The following is a 20,223-nucleotide window of genomic DNA, read 5'->3' on the forward strand; positions in this document are numbered from 1 at the left end:
ACGTTCAATTATAAAATAAATATGTAATGGGGGTGTAATGTACAGCATGGAGACTAGAGATAATAATACTGTATTGCATATTTGAAAGTTGCTCAGAGAGTACACGTTAAAAGTTCTCATCACAAGAAAAAAATTGTATGTACGGGGACAGATGTTAATTAGACATTGAGTATTCTGTAATATATACAAATATTGAATCATTACATTGTTTACCTGATATAATGTTATATCATTCCCTAATATGTTTACCTAATATAATGTTATGTATCAATTACACCCCAGAAAAGGAAGGTTATTGTGACCATTAGGTGAGATGATGTATACAATATTCAGAGCACCGTGTCTGACAAAAGGCGGGCAATCAGTAACTATTCATTGAATGAATGTTTTCATCCAGTTGTACTCTGTACAAAGAGAAGTATAAATGTAAGTCCCACAGAGAAACAAATAGTGTTATATACGAAATCAAGATGAATTTGTTTTATACAGCTGCTCTTTCAAGAGGCAGTCTGGTTCTATTCAAACCTCAAGAGAAAAAAGGCAAAAAAGAAATTCTAGAGCAATGTTTCTCAGATTTCATATGCTTATGAATCACCTAAGAATTTTTTTAAATGCAAGTTTCGACTCAGTGAGTGAGATTCGAGAGACTGCATTTCTAGCAACTTCCAGGTGATGCTTATGTTGCCTATTCAGTGATTACATTTGAACAAAGTCCTAGAACACTTGAATGCATGGCAATTTAAGACATATTGTACTTCCATCCACCTTTGTCCAGCCCAACATTCTGTTTCCTGGAACAACAGCTTAAAATTCATTAATTCATTTATTCACTTAGCAGAAGATTGTTTAGTGTCTGTTACATGCCAGGCACTGATTAAGTTCTAAGTACAAAATAATGAACAAGACAGATAAAGATTGTGCCCTCATTAGGCTTTTAATATAATGATAGTATCAACAATAAAATATGCAAAGAACCAATTAAAACAGTTTCTAGTGGTGTTTAAAACTACAGCATTTACTGCAAGATTGTGAATGGTCAATTAAGGCTCCTCCACAAAGGAGACAATAGAACTGAAACCTGAATATTGAGAAGCCCTGGCTGTGTGTTAAGATTGGAAATTTTTATACAAAGCAAAGAGAGCATGCAAAGGCACTGAGGCAATATGAGATTGGTCTGTAAGAGTATAGGAAGAAAGCTATTGTGGCTAGAACAAAATGCCCTATTTGGATGCAAGACAATGGTGCGAACAAACATAGTCAAGGAGCAAACACCTGGCAAAGTTGAGGGAATGCAGTAATGGCTGAAATTAAAGAAAGTCTTTGAGATTGAGTCCCAGGTGGATCTGAACAGCTCCACAGAAAGTTGAAGTGTGCTCTAAAAGGAATGTGCCCACAGGAAAATATACCTAGCCAAGCAGAACAAGATAAGTGAAAAAGAGCTGTCATAAGGTATGGGACACAGGTTGAAAAAAGAAATTCGAATTGTACATCCCTTAGGTTTACACTGCAAGAAACAGAAATGTATCACTTACACCATGCAAATTAATCTAATAGCACACTCTCAATTGCTGCAGCGTAAGTTAAATCTTTCTGAATAGAAATGATTAAGTAACTATAAAAGAAGCATCAAACTGTAATTCCTGTTTGACTATAGGCAAGGAAGGAAATAAGATATTTGCACGCCCCACCTTGCACCAAGAAAAAATGTCCAGTAGGAAAAATAGTCATCATTATTATGTCAGTTGTAAAATTTTAAATGCCTTTATACTATGAGTTTTGTGCTCTACCTATAAACCTATAAATATATAGTCTATCATATTGTTTTATTGGAATATAAGCCAAACCATAAAGCCAATAAGAACAAAATTAAGAGATCTCACAGATCAGAGTAACTGAAGAAGAATGAATGATATTATGACTCATAATATTTTAGTGATTCTTACTAACTAGTGAGTATGCCTAATAATTTTTTTATCTTTCCAAGGATTATAATTGTTATAGTCAGGGGAGAAAGACATAATAACATAATCTGTAAATAGTATAGGTACTAAATGCTTTATTATTTTTAATTGATTTAAGTGGTAGAGAAAGGGGAAAAGATTAAAAAAAAACCCATCAATGTATTATTCTACTTACTTATGTATTCATTGGTTGATTCTTATATGTGCCCTGACCAGTGATCAAACTCACAACCACAGCATATCAGCGCTATGCTCTAACCAACATTGGCCTTTTGTATAACTCTCTGTATTCATTCAACAAATACTAATATAGTGCCTATCTCTAGAGCTTTGAAGGCAAGGGAGGAAGTAGAGTTAGATGAAGCTGGAAAGGGACACAAAGAGCCAGGTCATTTGAGGTATTGTCAGCTTTTTTTAAAATTTGGGTTCTATCTTAAGAGCAATAGGAAACCACTGAAGAGTTTTAAGCACTTAAGTGACAATTCTTCTGCCTTTTTCTTACTTTGTCAGTTTTCCTCCCGTCTCCTAATGGAACTGTTTTTATAATGCTATCTATCATTTCTATCATTTACACTTTCTGGCTATTTCCAACCATTGAACTAACTTTTTAAACAAAAGATAAAGGTTGCCAACTGTACAAAATTAAGTGCACTGGGAGACACAGAGTGTTTGTAAATAGAAATACCTATGAGTTGGGTCATGAAAACCTAGCGTACGCTATGGATAGAGTCTTTATTTGTAAATGATGGTTTATTTTCAGTAGTGAAATAAAGAGGGAATCATATTTCATAGATGCTCCTTATTATAAGCATAATATTTTTGTATCAAAGTTACTTACTGAGAAAGTATCTGCAGCATAAAAATACGTTCAACAATGTGTTTAATCTACACACCTAAGCTTCATATAATAAAAGGAAATATAATAGATAGATAGATAGATAGATAGATAGATAGATATCCCTAAATGAGGATTCTTTTTAGCATATATATATTTTTTTTCTGGTATTCTTTTAACATCTGGCTAGTCACTCTTTAGACTTTATTTTTAGCTAAGGATAAAAGGGAAATAACCTAATTTATCTGGGTGCCCATCTGGTTTCAGTTGCTCATTTTACATTTATTTAAAAATGATAGATTGTTGGTGATGATGTCTTTCCCAGGAGAAGAAGTTGACAGACAGCTATGCCGAGACGCCATCTTCCCCATCCCTGTTGCCTGTTATGCCTCGTGCCCAAGGGACTGTGTTCTCAGCACGTGGTCTGCGTGGTCCTCCTGCTCACACACCTGCTCAGGGAAAACCACAGAAGGGAAGCAGATACGAGCACGGTCCATTCTGGCCTATGCGGGCGAGGAAGGTAAGTCCCCGGCCTCAGAGAGCGCCTAGGGCCCTTTCAGAAGTTGGCATTCATTTTCTTTGTCTTGCCTGGATAAGATGGATCTTCTAGAAAACTCGACTTCTTGAAATCTAGCAATTCAAGGAGAATCTCTATTCATACTGAACAACTTCCTGTTGTTCCTCAAAATTCATCTTGGAAATAGATCTTTAATAGAAGAAGAAAGACTTTTAAAAGTGAACTCACTTTGCCTTTTCTCCTACCTAATAATTCAGATTCCAGTTCAAAGTGTTAAACTTTTGAAAAGAACTGAGAATGGGTCCCCAAATTCCAGATATCAGAATTCATCATCTTTTCTCTATTTCAGCAACAATTTTTCTCTTTGAAATCACACTCCGCCTTCCTGTAAGTAGGCATATATGTTCAATAATAAAGTTCATTTAAAAATAAACACCAGCAAGGCTATTCCTCGACAGAAAATTATATGAATTTTCAACCATTCCATTTTTTGACCACAAGTCTCATCTATAGATTGTGTTCTCTTTAAAAATATGTTGCTCTTCAATTACTTCATCCTCCTGGGTGCATAAAGCATGGTTTGTCATATATTCAGACCTCACTTGTGTTTGCTCTATTGTCTGGAAATACATGTTTCTTAGTAATTGTCTATCAAGCTTACATCCAAATGCTGATTTGGCCTCTGTGTGACTTGGGGATGCAGTGTCATACTTAATCTGTCATTCTGGGAAATAACACCGGAGTAAGGAAAATATAGAAGTAAATCAAGTTCCGTCACATTAAGGCGTGTTCTGTCTCAAGAATATATGGTGTGTGTTATTTAAATATTACCAAGCTGAATGACTCTTCTCATTCATGCGATAATGATTTCTCTCTGTAGTAAGCATGTGTTTCTCTCTGTGCGCTCCCAAATACTTAATTTGAGAGGAGTTTTAGGGTCACCTGTTTTATTTTTCTGTTTATGAAGCACTCTCATTTATGAACCCTATAGTATGTTTCATTCTGTTTATGAAACATACTATAAGATGATGAAAACCTTATCATATTATTGTTTGATAAAACTTGCTATCTGTGTATATAATATCAATGCAAAAATATAACTTCCTTGGCCTTAAGACATTAGAGAAAATATTAATATATATATTTAAAACAATCTACATATGGGAAAATTTCAAATTCCTTGTAGTATTCAAAAATGTTTTTTCTGTGACCTTACTATAAATTTAACTATTTGCTATCCCCCCAAAAATAAATAAATAAGGTGGTGTATCTATGGAACCTAATAGAAAAATAGCACTTTTTAGAGAGAAAATTATACTCCTTGTGTTGTCAAACTATAACTCTAACCTTGTATAGATTATATTCAGACTTCAAACTCTATCAGCTCAGGTTATATCTCAAACTTCATTAAAATTAGATCTGTGGTCACCTTGCTTCCTATAAATCCATTACACTCTGTAGACACTTGCTGTGTGACTAGTAATGAGTGACTTTTCGCCCTGTGAGTCACATGACCGAGATTTTGCCATGCTGGCAGAACTCACCAGATCATTATTTCTATAGACATGATGCTTCACACTGAAAGGTCATGAAATGCTTTAAAGGCAGAAATTTATGATTGCTCTTTGATATGTATCATCCACTTAGTTTGAAAGGGTGAGACTTCGATAATTTTTAATTAAGTCTGGTAGCTTAGCATCATAAGCAAGCCATGCTTTAAAATCATAGATGTTTATATAGTAAATCATATAAAGGCATAAATTCAAAACATAATTTTAAATGGAAACTGCAGCAGAACCATGTCAAAGAGGGAATTTGCTACCATTTGTCTTTGGTGACAACAGTTACAAAACCTGGTGTAATTATAGGAAAATCCGTCCTTCAACAACTATTTATTTAATACCTATTATTTCCTGGATACTTATACATATTTTATCTTCCTCAAAATCAGCCTTTTATAATTCTGAGACTTTTAAAAAATGGTTTAGGTACTATATTTGTAGAAAGATTACAGTATTTCCCTGCAATTAGATAACCTTTATAATTTTAAACAAAAGTAGGTCTTTTATTATTCCTCAAGAATTAGTGTTTTGTGTGTGTCTTAAGTGTTTCTAATTTTCTGTGCATCAGAAAATTACTGTAACAACCTTAAGTGAAAAGATAACAGTAAAATTATGTAGAGAATTATTAGACATAAATTACACGAGTTTCTGATGAAACAACTTTTGGACAAATTCACATGCAAAATATTCATCTGGATTTACAACATAAATGTAGCAACTTATACTTTTGTTCATCTCAATCAGAAATTCACCATTAAATTCATTTAAGATTATATAACCTCATATTAAGGACAGACTGAATTTTGCTGCAGAAGCAGATGGATCAGAAGTTTCATAACTTAAAAGAACACTTACTTCTTCCCATGAGAATTTTGCTACAGTGTTGGGTAAGTCTATAAAGCAGTCTGTCTGCCATAATATGTCTCAGCATTGCACCCGTATGAAGACCCACTACATAATCCCCATGTCAGTGGGAGAAGATAGTGGAGAGTCTGTCTGCTGATTAAAAGCATCCACGTTCAAATATTCTATCCAGAAGTGCTTTATGTCATTTATACTGACATTTCAATGTCAAAACAGCTCGTACAGTCATGACAGGAAGTTGAACCTAACTTCAAGCATGGTGGAGGCAAACGTAATCCTACTGTGTGCTAAAACCAGAGGTGTGCCGGCTACTGGTCTTATACCTGGGTTATTCATCTTCTTAATGTGTATTTTTGTGCATATGTTTGTCCACACCTATATCTATATCTATCTATATCTGTCTGTATATCTATATCTATTTCTGCATTCAAAGATATATGATGAAGGACTTTTCCATATGGCCCTAATTCAGTAGCTAAACCAGGCCTCTCCATTGTTAAAATGTTATAACCTTTTATTGATTATTTCTTTGTTTCTATTTAAGAATAATAAAATAGCACTTCTTTCTCATATTTCTTGCTTTTCCCTTTTTTCCCCTCTCCTTCCTTTCTAGGCTTTTCTTTTCCATTCTTGAACAGTTTTATCCCAAAAGCCATTAGATAGAGCCAAGCTGTCGGACTTCTGTGCCGGCAAGAGGGAAGGGGGAGTCTGCCGTGGTCCTGGCAGAGTGGACTGTCAGAAGGGCATTCCCCCCCAGAAAGAGGATGGCCTGGCATGACAGTCAGAGACCCAGAGTGTGCTTTGCAGTGGGTGACACAAAGATCGTAAGAGGGTAGAAGCAGCAACCCAGCACAGGATGGCCGGGCACAGGCAGCATGAAGAGGGAATCGGAGACTGGGGCAGTCAGCCCAGTGTGGGGTGGGGGGCCAGGCAGGGCTTGAGAAGGGTTTCTGTAATGTGAGGTGGCCTGGACGGGGTAATGAAGATACCCTGTGGTTACAGCAATGGAGATGGCAGAGAGAGATGGGGGTGGGAGTGGGGGACCAAATAAATACACGTATTAAAAATAATAGGAGGCAGGTTTCTTATTGCTGGGAAAGCGAGTTACTAATATGTTATATGTTAAGAAATAGTTAGAATAAACCTTGTTGTATTGTGTTGGCATTGAAAGCTATCAATGTGAATTAATTGTGTTCAATTAGTTAAGATAGATATTGAAATCAATATAAATGTCAGTATATGTGTTCATGTATGATACAAAATGTACACATATGTTAGCTATATGTACAACAAGGACTGGGGAACAGCAGGAGCGCAGCAGCAAGCGCACTCCATGCTCAGATCTTGGTTCTAATACCATAATCAAAAAAAAAAAAAAAAAGGAACGTGGTTTTCCTTAGAGAAATGGCTGATTTGCAAGGCTGCAATAGGACAAATCCAAGGAGTGTCTGGAGGTTTTTGTGCCAGAAGCGGAGAGAGAGGAAAACGTAAAAAGTTCACAGAAGCTGGCTTGATGCATTTCCCAGTGACCACATACGGGGACAATTTGAATGTCAAAATAATGGTAATAACAGATTATAACCCATTAGATAAAATCGGAAGCCATGGACCCATGCTTGATATAAATAAATAAATGTATTCATTGCATATCTGATGAATAGCCTTATGTTTACAGTCAGAGTATTTCCCTCATAGAGAAGTCCGACCCGTACCGCCTTAATCCAGTGACCCAAACTCGCATCACTGATAACAAAGCAAACAGAAATCTGTGTCCTGCTGTGGTGCGGTGAGAACATGATGTCACTTCTGTGATATTCCTGTCAAAGATGGAGATTGTAGAATCTGCACATGAGGAAACGTTTGACAAATTCCAGATTGAGAGACATTGTACAAAACATCCGTCCTTTCATCTTTGAAAGTGTCTAGATTATGGAAATTAAGGAAAGACTGAGGAACTATTTCAGATTGAAGAAGACTAACAAAACATGACATCTACATGCATGCAATACTCAATTCTGAACTAGATCCTTTTGCTGTAAAAAGGACCTTTGAGGATAGTGGCAAATCTCGATGGGTTTGAGGATTAGATGCTAATAGTGTGTCAGTGTTCATTTCCAGACCTTGAATATTGAATGTGCTAATGTGTAGGAAAATGACCTTAGTACAGGAAATACAAACTAAAAAATTTAAATAATGGGGCACCATTTCAACAACTTCTTTCAAATGGCCCAGGGGAAAAACTATTGATAATATACTCTTAATTTTTCTGTTGCTTCAAAAATTAAACTACCTAAAAGGAAGCAATCTCTTAACACTTAAATCTGTCATATTTTTATGTAAATAGAAATAGGTTGAATTTGAATTAAAATTTTTAAGTTGATGTTAGATTTATATCCTCTTTAATTTTTGACCCCATGCTGCATATCCTTAACAAACTTGGTTTAAAAAGGAAAAATAATTTTCAAAATGTTTTCCACTGAGTGTAATAACAAATTCTGTTAATTCTCATATATAGATAATTATTTTTACAGAGCAAGAAATGAGAGAATATATCTTTTTGCAAAGTTCAGAATGACCTGATATTATAATTTCATCAACCAAATTTAGTGTGCCTTTACACCCGCTCTATGCATGCAGAGAAAAGATGCAAAATGAAATTGAATTAAGCCAAATGTTTCCTCATATAATTAGTAGTCTTCGATAATTGTATTTTAGAATATAAACTAGTTCAATTTTTATAGCTAAATGATTTTAATTCTAAGAGCCAGGGAGTACTTGTATTTCTTAGAGGAATTTGAGAACCCAGGACCCCATTATATGTGCATATACATAATTCTGTGTTATACATAACACATAATTCTGACTTCTGAATAAATATTGTCCCTTCCTCCTCCTCCTCCCACTATTGACTTTGAAAAGGGGGTTATGCTTCAATCTGTTGCTACAGGACCACCACACAGGATTTATGCAGACTCCACAGTGGGAGGTCTTCTTTCAGCAAAAAAAAAAAAAAAGAGGGAGGAGAAGGTGGGGGTAGTCCTAGAGCAGGACCTCCTGAGGGTCTCTCTGTGGCTAATGCTTCTCCAGTTCAGTTCCCCAATAACAGGCCGCTGCCAACGTGCCTTTCACCCAGCAGGGGTCTGCGATCGAAGGGATGTGGGCTGCAGCAGGGAAGTTACACACATCTTCATTCTGTCATCATACATAGCACACTAACAACCTCTTCTTAACATGAGCCCCGTCTACTTCATTTTCCCTGTTGCCTGTGACTTCCCCCATAGGAAGGAACTCTGTCTGCACTCTCATTGACTGCATCAATATTGCTAATTCCCAAATTTATACCTGCCTGCATCCCTTCCCTTTTACAAAATTTTTATTTCTGAAGTAAAACTTTTCCTTCCTTCTCACCCTTCCCGGAACTCTGCTTATCTAAGTCCTGTCTGTTCAAAACTCATCTCAGTGCCTCCTACCTGAGACATTTTTCAGCCCCTCAGAATTAATGGCTTCTGACACATTTGAATCTCAGTTATACCAAATACCCTTTTGAACATTATTATATTCTTACCTAGGATTATACCCATGTTCATGTTCATCTTGTACCCCTACTAGTTTCCCCACTGTATTATGAGGTTCTTGAGAGTAGCTGGAACCATTTTCAATCCCTCCAGTTATCCCATGACTCTTTGGACATAAACATTGCATGTTGCACTCTATACACACATAGCTAGTTAATATTTTGAACAAGTTCTTTTTTTTTCAATCTGCCATCTAAATTGTAAGAACTTCAATTTCAGAACCATAAAAATCATAGGTCTGTTCAAATATATCCTAACAAAGCTTTTAGGGACTTATTGTTGGGGAAAAAAAGGTTACTTTTCTTTTTTAATGCCAGAGGAAAGGTTTCACATAATAATGGGTATTTTTATATGAGCATGGAAATTTACTTATTTGGCAGAATTTCATCAAAGTATTATAACCTCTTTTCCTTTGATGGAATGATAGAAAACTTAAATAATCATGCAGATATAAAGCATATATTTTTATGTATAAGAATTTTCTTTAAATATTCTTATCACTAATTTTGTCATGGGTGATGTTTCCTAATTTCCCCAGTACAATGGAAATATTTCAAGATGTCTGGAATTAGATCTTCCCATGAATAATAAATAAATGCAATATTATATCTATCAAATTTTCCACCATAAAATTATTCCCAAAACAACATGACAGTGCTGCAATGACTGATTGCTGTAAGCCATGCTTTTGAAATTGCCCCATTGTCATTGTTGGGCAAATGAGTTTGTAAAATTTGTATTTTTTGAGCTTGCTCACTTTTAGTGTGAAAAAATGGCACTGGGCAGCGCCAGTTATGTGATCTGTAAAATTGCAAATTACCTTCCTGCTTGGGAAGGGTCATTGTCTTTCTAATGTTCGCTGGAGAAGGGGATTTCAAGTCAGCAAGTACTGAAAAGAGAGAGAGAGAATGCAGGGGACTGAAGAAGAAGCCAGTTTGTGCAGAAAGCTTGAAGAAGGAGATAGGGAACAGAGGTGAGGAGCTTTTGCGAGCTCTGCTGAGACTGGTGGGGCCTTGGATTCTAGGAGAAACCGGAGAAGATTCTCCTGGTTGTGGAACTGGAGAATGTGTCAGGGCTTTGTGAGCTCTGAATGAATGAAGAGGGAAGTGTTTTTCCCTGTGTGTTTGCTTGTCGGCCGGTGCGAGACTTTAACAAAGGATGGCCCACCATTTTTTGGCTCCACTGTTTCTTTACCATCTGTCTGAATCTAATGAGAACCTGCATGTGAATGTGTGTGGCCACGATGGCGGCAGCCCTTGGCCTTACAGTCATTATAATCAAAACCACATTGGGGCTTATCTGTCCAAGTACCCTGGCGTCAGACCAGAATTGCTGATATGCTTTAAATCTGGATTGGGCCAAGGAAATAAATAGTCTTTATGTCTGTAAACATAACAGCTATCCTTCAGTTCCTGACATCATGGAAGGTTTTTCCTTATCAGTTTTTCCAAAGGCAACCAGTTAATTTCAATGTCAAAAACAATCCAGTGTTTTAAATTCACAGTTTAAACACCATATGTACTACTCACAGTGAAAATGAGGTAAGGAAGCACATCTTTTGTAGATCAGTTATTTTGCTATTAAATATGAATGTATGGTTGAATAAATAAATATGTGGTTAATATATGTAAAATTTTTATAGTATATAATTCATATGTATGTGTCTGAGAAATAAGATTGGGTAAATCTAGAGCCTCAGGGAATGAGTAATAAGAGCGCTCCTTTACTTACTGCTAACCCAAAGAGTGTGTTTCAAAATTCGTTCCTATTCAAATCCTAAACTTCTTTTCAGAGGCTGCCAGGGTCTCTGGGCTTTGTAATGGAGGATATGAACTAAGACAGATATTTTCACCTTCATGAAGCATGGGACATTCATGAAATGCTGTTTAATGTGGGTTATTCTGATCTTGAGCCTATCTTTGACACTGCATAAATGATTCTAAATTGCAGTTAAATTCTCACTTAAATTGCCTACTGATTTACTTGCTGAATAGAGGCATGGTCTTACTCATGCCAGTGTAGTGGCACCTGAACATCATCTCAGGGTGTGGACTTGTGGTTTGGTTTATGACTTTTCCCAAATCTCAAACTTTTGGGGTCACCTTCCATGTTAGAGTCACTCAGTACTGAATCACTATTTCATATTTTTCACTTTTAAAAATTTGCTTTCCTAATATCTAAAATACACCTCTTCTTACACTTAATATGTCTTTTCGTTATCATAAATTTTTGTAATGAACACCCAGGATCCCATGTTAACAACCAGTTATATTCAGTTTCTAAGATGAAATCCAGAAGCTGCAAAAGTGTGAATAGATCAAACTGTCAATAAAGTAAGCAGTAAATTTCTCAAACGTTCTTCTTTATATTTTTGTAATTGAAATTATAAACAGGATAGTGGTAAGAAACTGGCCTCCATAAACTCCTAGCTGTTACTGTGGTCACATCATTTAAGCAGTCTGTACTCATCTACTTATATAATTTTTAACTTGTAAATCAGTACTGGATATAAAATGAAGTCCCACTTACAAAGTATTTACAATAGAACTAGCACTTAACAAAAAGTTTGCATAATCATATTCTGTTGATTAAAAGACACATTTGTTTTACCTTTTAGTATCTCTGTAATTATTGCATTTTACAGTGTACACATTTTAAAACCACTGTGGCAAAGCAGCAATTATAACATTGTTGTCATTGATAGTGCATATAATTTCATTGCATTAGCAGTCCTGTAATATTTCTGCGCCCTCAAAAAACAAAAAACAAAACAACTAAGGACTATTTGAGAAAGGACAATAAACCCTTCTTCAGTTCCTTGCTTAAACTTTTCATTGACATCTTCTGGTGCCATTATGAATGTCACAGCATCCAATCTTAGAGATGGTACCAGTATCTTGAAAGAAAACCCTGAGACAACAGGGGAGCACTTTTATTTTTAAGAAGTCCAGCATGATCACTAGTTTTCATGACACAGAGATAATGCTGTGTAGGAGAACACAAACTCTGATGAGTGAGAGCTGAACAGTGACTCAAAAGACTGGACAGTGAATGTAAAGAAGTTTTAGGAATACCTTCTCTTTTATTATATACCAAAGTATCTGTTTCTTAAAAACTATGTACATGAGTCATATGCCAAGCTATTGCAATAAGCATACAATAAAAATTAGAGTTAGTAAAAGAAAAACATGGTATAATAGTTTAATTTGCAGCCATTTCTCTTTTGTTGGGATACATGCCGTGATAGTATACCTCACAGCCAATGACATCTTATATTTGAAGAAATCTAAGATTACCATTATGGCATGGCTTTTCCAGTAATGCTCTGGGAGATCAGTGAGCATTAATTGATTGTAAAACCCCTGTTTCTAACCACCCTAAAGCTTAATACATTAAAATAAGCAGCACTTTAAAAGCTGTAGTTCAAACTTTTGACTTGGGGGGATAGCATTTGAAAACACACTGTGCTCTCTCCATCCACAGAACCTCCATGCCCAGATTTCTCCTGGTCAGAAATCACGCAGGCTTTATTTGTACCTCATTTTCAGCTTCTCTGGAGAACAGTGGCCTCTCTCTCCGAGGTCCGTTGTAGTCCCCCAAAACATTTCACATACATCACATAGTTTAAGTTTTAAGCCAAAACACACCGAAGGAGGTAAGATTAATGTGTAATTTGCCTTCCTACCAATGTGCTGTGCTAACACATAACCGGTATTACTGTTTTTGCTAATTTCGAGAGACAGAAAATGATAAGGTTTCTGCTGGCAACATACCTAATCCACTGATGTCCATTTTTATAGGTGGAACTCACTGTCCAAACACAAGTGCGTTGCAAGAGGTGCGCAGCTGTAATGAGCATCCCTGTACGGTGTATCACTGGCAAACGGGGCCCTGGGGCCAGTGCATCGAGGATACCTCAGTATCGTCCTTCAACACAACCGCAGCTTGGAACAGGGAGGCCTCTTGCTCTGTGGGCATGCAGACAAGAAAAGTCATCTGTGTGCGGGTCAATGTGGGCCAAGTGGGACCCAAAAAGTAAGGGCTCTAGAATGTCAGCAGTAAATGCTGTGGCCAGCCATGCAGGGGATTGGCTCAGGCTTCGCCTGCTTCATGCAATGGAACATTGTGATGCTTGTCATACCTGTCCTCAAGAGTAAGATTTGTTTGTTTTGAACGTCAGCTGCTGATAAAGTCAGAACCGTTTCAGAGTCTTGTACCAGGGATCCATAAATTCTGTAGAAATCTTTCTGTGCGATACCTACTTTCAGTTTTATAGTAGCCCTTTCTGCTTTTATGAAGCGAGGGAGGCAGTGAACGAAGTGCTTGCTCTAGGCCTGGCTGATCAATAGTGACAGCACACAAAGTCCTAGCCGTGGAGGTCATCCATGACCTCCCCGGCACCCACAGGCTATATGGAGAGTGACAGCCTAGTTTAATTGGCCAGTAGCTTCCTGTGCTCTGCCTTTCATTTCCCCTAGAAAATATTATATCAGAAATACCGAGGCCGAACTTATTCCATCTCTTCATCATTAAACGAGGAAGCTATTTACATCCAAGAGGAAGCCTTGAGATAGGATGCGTGTTATGATAAATAGAAAAGCATCAGTTTCGTACTGTGGTTGCGAACAGAGTAATAACGAGGCAAGCCGTTCGCTAGAGGGGAGGACGAAGGACAGGAGAGTTGGCATCCTCTACGAGCCTTGTGAGAAATACAGACAAAAACAAGTCATGACCTAAGAGGGCTAATCATTCTCAGGGATAATTAAGAAATCAATTCTAAAAATAGAATCCTTTCAGGGGAAAATAAAACCGTTTATCTTTTGAGATTTAGACAACAGCACTGATCTTTTAAAATTCAGATTACCTTAGTTCATGTGAAACATTGGAAGCAAAACCAGTCACGTTTACATTGGTGTAAAAAAAATGGCTTCATAAATTTCAACTACTTGGCCAACTGCTTAAATATTATATATGATCATAAGCATTCTACTTAACATTCTGGCCTCAGTTTTCAGAGTTTATGGAAAGGATTTAATGAAAAGAAATAATGGTAATGGAAGCACTTAATAAATCTTAGAAATTGTTATTTTCTCTTAAAAATTTGAGATTTTGTTAATGTTTTAGGGAAATGATAATATTGTACCTAATATATGATATGAAAACCCCCAGGGGATTAGTAAGAAACCCATTATGCGTTGTTTTCACCTGGCCTGCATTCCAGACATTAGTAGTATTTTGCCCCATACTTTGTATACTTTGAAATCAGGAAACATAATAGAAAACATATGGCAAAAGAAATTGACTTAATTGAGAAACTATTCCACTTGCTTAATGGGTAGCCCCAAACCAATATTTTAATAGAAATGATGCTAAATTTGTGATGAATCTAACAAAGAAAATTAATGTACAGTGTATTAAAATTCAATAGCAATAATCACAGGAGTAGGAATTCCAAGCCCTGGAGGATTGTGGGTCCTGCTGGGACAAGCACAGAGGTAGAGATGTTCACTGCAAAGGGTTCTGACCTGGCCAACCCGTCACGGCACAGGATAGTGGGTGCTCTGCTGAGCTACGAGTCAGCTCACTCGCTTCCTGTTTTACAGTTAATCACCTTTCAAATGTTGCGCTTGATATTTTCCTCACTTATGCAAACTACAAAATCTTTTGCTGGCCAGTGGATGTACATATGTACAAGTATATGTGTGACAAAAACCCTGCTGGATTAATGACATTAAATCATTCCACAGGGAGGGTAACCTGAAGCCCCATGTCGGACCACCACAATAATCCATTAAAAATATGCTTTGCCCTTGCAGCCTTTATTGCAGGGACCTGGATACATGAATAGATTTGTTAAATGAAATGGATTTACTTTGCCCTTAAAGTTCAGGAAAAGTAAGCAAATACTGTAAATTCAGAGGAAAATGTTACAGCCCTTATGCCTAAATGCTAGGTTAAACTGCATGAACGCTTTTCAATACTAGGCATTTGAAACAGAGATGCAAATAGAAACCTTGTTTTAAACTCCTCTTAATAAAACAGATTACTGTGCAATGGTAAAATCAATGTTATCGATCTTATCTGTCCTCCGAGTAGCAAACTTCAACTCCTATCACATCTGTTTAATTTGACCTTGAATAAGATTTGGGGGGAAATCAATTCCTTGATTTAAACCATAAACTCTAAATACAAACAGCACAAAAGAGAAAAGAAGCATGTTGACTAAACCAATTGCCTCGCCAAAGGAAGTGTGAATTTATTTTATTGGATGTAATCTAGGCTGTATAATTTATCTCTGTGTTCATTTAATGGCTTCATTGTTAGTAATTTTGTTCTCCACAGTTAGCCAGTATCTTGCTGTGAATATTTCTAATCTAAAACAAAATTTAGAGGTTGTCAATGATAACATTATAAATTTTACTGATTTATTCAGAGCTAAAATTTGAAGAGCATGCAATTGAATAATGCTCTCCCATGGTTTACATTATAAAATTACCTCATTGAAAAAGTGTGCTTCCAATAATAATTACTAATCAATAATTTCATAGTTCCAAAGCATTTGCAGGATTATATATGGGGTTTTGCCATATAATGATTCCTGGTTAAAAGTGAAGATTAAATTATAATTCCAATGATTTATTTTCTCAGTTGTAGCACTAATTTAACTTCTGTGATTCACAGCTAGTTAAATATGTCATCTACTGACTTTGAGTAGTCATATCAATTAGGAAAACATAAGCTTCTTCATAACATAAACCAAGGAGATTTATTTCTTTCTGAAATGTTGAATCCGATATGTTTTTTAAATTCACTTCTGAATAAACTCTAGTGTTACAGAGTGAGAGAGGAAAACTTGCATCTGTATAATTGAATAGAACATAATATTTCTGTATGAGATAGAACATGTAGATAAATCATTATAATACAAGATAAAGCATCAGCAAGGCCTATAAAGAAATTACAGGAAAGAGATTAATGATGTTGTTTTTTGACTCCTAGTTCAGTTTTGGAAACCTGCTAAACTTACTTGTTAAAACACAATTTATCTTGACCTACATAAAAATTTGCCATCTCCCATGGGGAATATTTTGAAATTCCATACTTCACTAATTTCCCAAGTTATTTCATCCACAGTTTTACTAGTTTGTTGTTTATTCAGCCTCTTTGCTTATTTGTTAATGCTTTGCATGATCTCAAAAGAGTCTTTCCTAGGAATCATAACACTAAGTTACATTTAGTTATATGAATTATGTTATTATATTTTACTGTCCTAGTATACATCATTTTCTAATGTCAATGCTCATGGCCAACATTTCACTACTAGCAGTACTGGAGTTAGCTTGTAAAGGTGCATACGATGATTGGGAAATTTTAAGTATACAATAAACAAGACAATATATTTAAAACTTTTACATCAGCTCCCTATAATTATCCTTTAGGAAGTGAAAACCTAGTACAATGTAAGCCATTTCAGTGTTTTGTCATTGTTTTTCTCTTGCGTTTCTAAGAGTTTATTTTGCTGTGTTTTTAAAAATATTGATTTAATTTTACCATAATTTATTTCAAGAATACATATTTTATTTGTTAAATTACTATTTTTATTACTTTTATATTTACTCTTTTAGTTTCAAAAATTATTTATAAAAGTATTTAAAATATTTAAATTGCATAATTTGAAATGAGGACTGTAATGGAAGAAAAAAGACATATTATGAAACAGGGAATAAAGCAAAAATTGTTTATCATAATCACCTATGCTCTTTTATTATTTTCTTATTATTAAATATATAGCTATAAATACAACTTTGTTTTTGCACATGTACTGTGCATGAAATATACTCCATTATAATTTTATGTTACGTCGTATATACTTTGTAAAAATAAAGTGCAGAATAACCTGAAAATTTATCATCAGCACTAAGCCTATTTAGATGTAAAATTGGGTTCTTAAATTGGTGATTTGTTTTTCCACAAATTTTTTAAAAGTATGTTAGAAAATAAAATTTATTAATGAGGAGATTTTTATTATAAGGAAATAAGGTATAATTGCTACATGTTGTTTTAGATAGCACAACTGCTGTTATTAAAACGACACATCCTGTTTTGCGAAGCTTTACTGAGGTCCATTTTGAAAGAATCTAGTTGTATAGTTTTTGTCCGAAGCAAGACTTTGCAAAGTTAAGTAGCTCAGACTGGTGACTGTTTAGCAATTTTAGCAATGAAAGTTCTAATATTAAGTTACCTGGTTTTCAGGAACACGACAGAGGCCCAGTAATTTCCCTGTGCTTTTTCTAGGTGTCCTGAAAGCCTTCGTCCTGAAACAGTGAGGCCCTGTCTGCTTCCATGTAGGAAGGACTGTATCGTGAGCCCCTACAGTGACTGGACATCGTGCCCTTCCTCGTGTAAAGAAGGTATGGTCTGCAGGTTTTGGAGGCTGTTCCCCTAGAAAACCACTCACCAGCACCTCCCAGTTCTGGCTCAACATGGTTTGTGATTCTTACATGGGGCTGTGTAATCTTGGTTTGACATGAATTGGTTTCCTTTTAGAAAAAAAAGATAGCTTTAGAGTATTAGACAAATGAATTTCATGCCAAAACTGACTTAAACCTTTATGATATAAATCAAAGTGAGGCCCTGGCCGGTTGGCTCAGTGGTAGAGCGTCGGCCTGGCATGCACGAGTCCCAGGTTCAATTCCTGGCCAGGGCACACAGGAGAAGCACCCATCTGCTTCTCCACTCCTCCCCCTCTCCTTCCTCTCTGTCTCTCTCTTCCCCTCCCACAGCCAAGGCTCCATTGGAGCAAAGTTTGCCCGGGCGCTGAGGATGGCTCTGTGGCCTCTGCCTCAGGCACTAGAATGGCTCTGGTTGTGGCAGAGTGATGCCCCAAAGGAGCAGAACATCGCCCCCTGGTGGGCATGCCGGGTGGATCCTGGTCAGGTGCATGCGGGAGTCTGTCTGACTGCCTCCCTGTTTCCAGCTTCAGAAAAATACAAAAAAAAAAAAAAAAAAAAAGAAAGAAAAATCCAAGTGAAAGGATTCTAGTTGCTATTATATTAATGTTTTCTTTAGCATTAATTATCAAAGAAAGTACAGTGGCCTTATGTATTGCAATAAGAGTATATAGTGATCTTATCAGGATTCATAGCTTCTGACCAACTTATGAGCAAGAAATAGCCATGGCACCAGATTCACTACAGATTCAATTATGTCACCCCCAGGACAGGGATAAAGGAGAGAGAAAAATGGTTAAATTCTTCCTCTGCCAACTCCTAACGTGCTATGAGGCATTTACAAGATAAGGATTTGTTCTCATTTTGTTTTTCCTTTTATTACAGACAAAGACTCTTTAATATCATGGCAGATACTTTGTTAATTCTTTACCCTCAAGGGCAGGTTCTTTCTCACTGCTACTGAGAAAGATATCAACGTCCTCAAGGTGACTTCTGCACCAATTGAGCAAGTTTTCTCTTAATGTCACCAATGTCACTGTCTCCTATTTCTTTATTTTACTCTCCCAACAAAGATAGTTCTTCTTAAATTCCTTTTATGCTTTTCTTTTATTTTTGATTCTTGATTCTCACTAGAGACATTTAATTAAGAATCAACTTCTAGTTTAACATATTTTAAGTTATCAAAAACTATTTAAATCCTTAAGATATTATGAGATTATATATTTGATACTGAAATTTTTACAGCATAACTATAATTTTATATAGTTAAAACATGAGTTCCTCTTTATGCTTTTTCTAGTTTAAGTATTGAATTATTAAATAAAATTAAACTACAAAGTGACCAAGAATAGAAAATTTTTATTTTTATAAGTCTTCTAAGGCATCTAAAAAAGCTTTTTAAATAAAAGAAGTTGGAATTAACTTTTAAAAAATGCTAATTGCATAATTGCATTAATATTACTAATAAAACAATGTCATTTTCTGACTTGTTTTTCCAGATTTTCTTCTCTTATCCTCTTATATTCTTAAAACCTCACCATATGTTATCCTTTGGTTTGGTCATAATTAGCAATAGAATAATACCTTCTAATAAGTTAATATTTCTGTGGGAATTGTTGGTTATTCAGCACTACAATAAAAAGGTTATTTATTACATGGAATTCATATGCTTGGAAATTTTATTCTTGATATTTTTATATTTGATGTTTTGTGTTAGCATAAGATAAGATCATGTACTAATAATTCCAAAACTCATGCAGTTATATTATAACTGTGTGGTTAATAATCTAACACAAATTTCACATTTTTAAGTGAAGTTTTGAAAGTGGGGGAAAAACTTTCCCTTTTCCTTATATTGAGTGTTTTCTTATATTGGGTCAAGTATTTAAAATAAAAGTGGACTTGGTCTAAGTATTTAAAGGAAATAAAGTAAAAAAAAAAAAGAAGCAGAAGAGATTCCATTAAATTAACTCTCATATAGTCACTCATAAAAATGAGGAATCAAGTATAATGTTTTCATTTATTTAGATTGTCATTTGAAAATAATTTGAAATATTGGAATGTATTCAGAAATTAGGAACAAGTTTAGTAACCTATAAATTTTCTTTTGTAAGTTCTTGAAACTGTGTTTGTTATCTCATTATGCATAATATATGACTGGGAAGGAAAAAAATAATAGATATAACTTAGTCATAAAAAACTATAATTAAAAATTAAATAACATGAGTTTTATTTTGATCTTTGATAATGATTTTTATAGTACTAAGAAAGAGATTTATTTGACCATATGTAAAATTTTAAAATAATATAAAACAAATTGTGATAACTTAAATAAGGCACTTTTAGAAAATGCTAGCATATAAAGGAATGAGCAAATTATTGTGAATGCTATTCGCATATCCGGACCAGGCAGTAGCGAGGTGGATAAAGCATCATACTGGGACATAGAGAACCCAGGT

General features: G+C 35.5%; 1 protein-coding gene across 1 annotated transcript in view; it reads left to right on the forward strand.

The window, feature by feature from the left end:
• Positions 1-20,223, forward strand: part of THSD7A (thrombospondin type 1 domain containing 7A) — a 391,822-nt gene that overhangs the window by 288,219 nt on the left and 83,380 nt on the right. The window contains exons 7-9 of the mRNA XM_066354435.1: positions 3,122-3,316; positions 13,115-13,349; positions 17,610-17,725. Of these exons, the coding sequence (XP_066210532.1) occupies positions 3,122-3,316; positions 13,115-13,349; positions 17,610-17,725 (546 nt within the window). The remainder of the gene's footprint in view (positions 1-3,121; positions 3,317-13,114; positions 13,350-17,609; positions 17,726-20,223) is intronic.

Source organism: Saccopteryx leptura, chromosome 12, assembly GCF_036850995.1.
Source record: "Saccopteryx leptura isolate mSacLep1 chromosome 12, mSacLep1_pri_phased_curated, whole genome shotgun sequence".
NCBI classification, from domain to species: domain Eukaryota; kingdom Metazoa; phylum Chordata; class Mammalia; order Chiroptera; family Emballonuridae; genus Saccopteryx; species Saccopteryx leptura.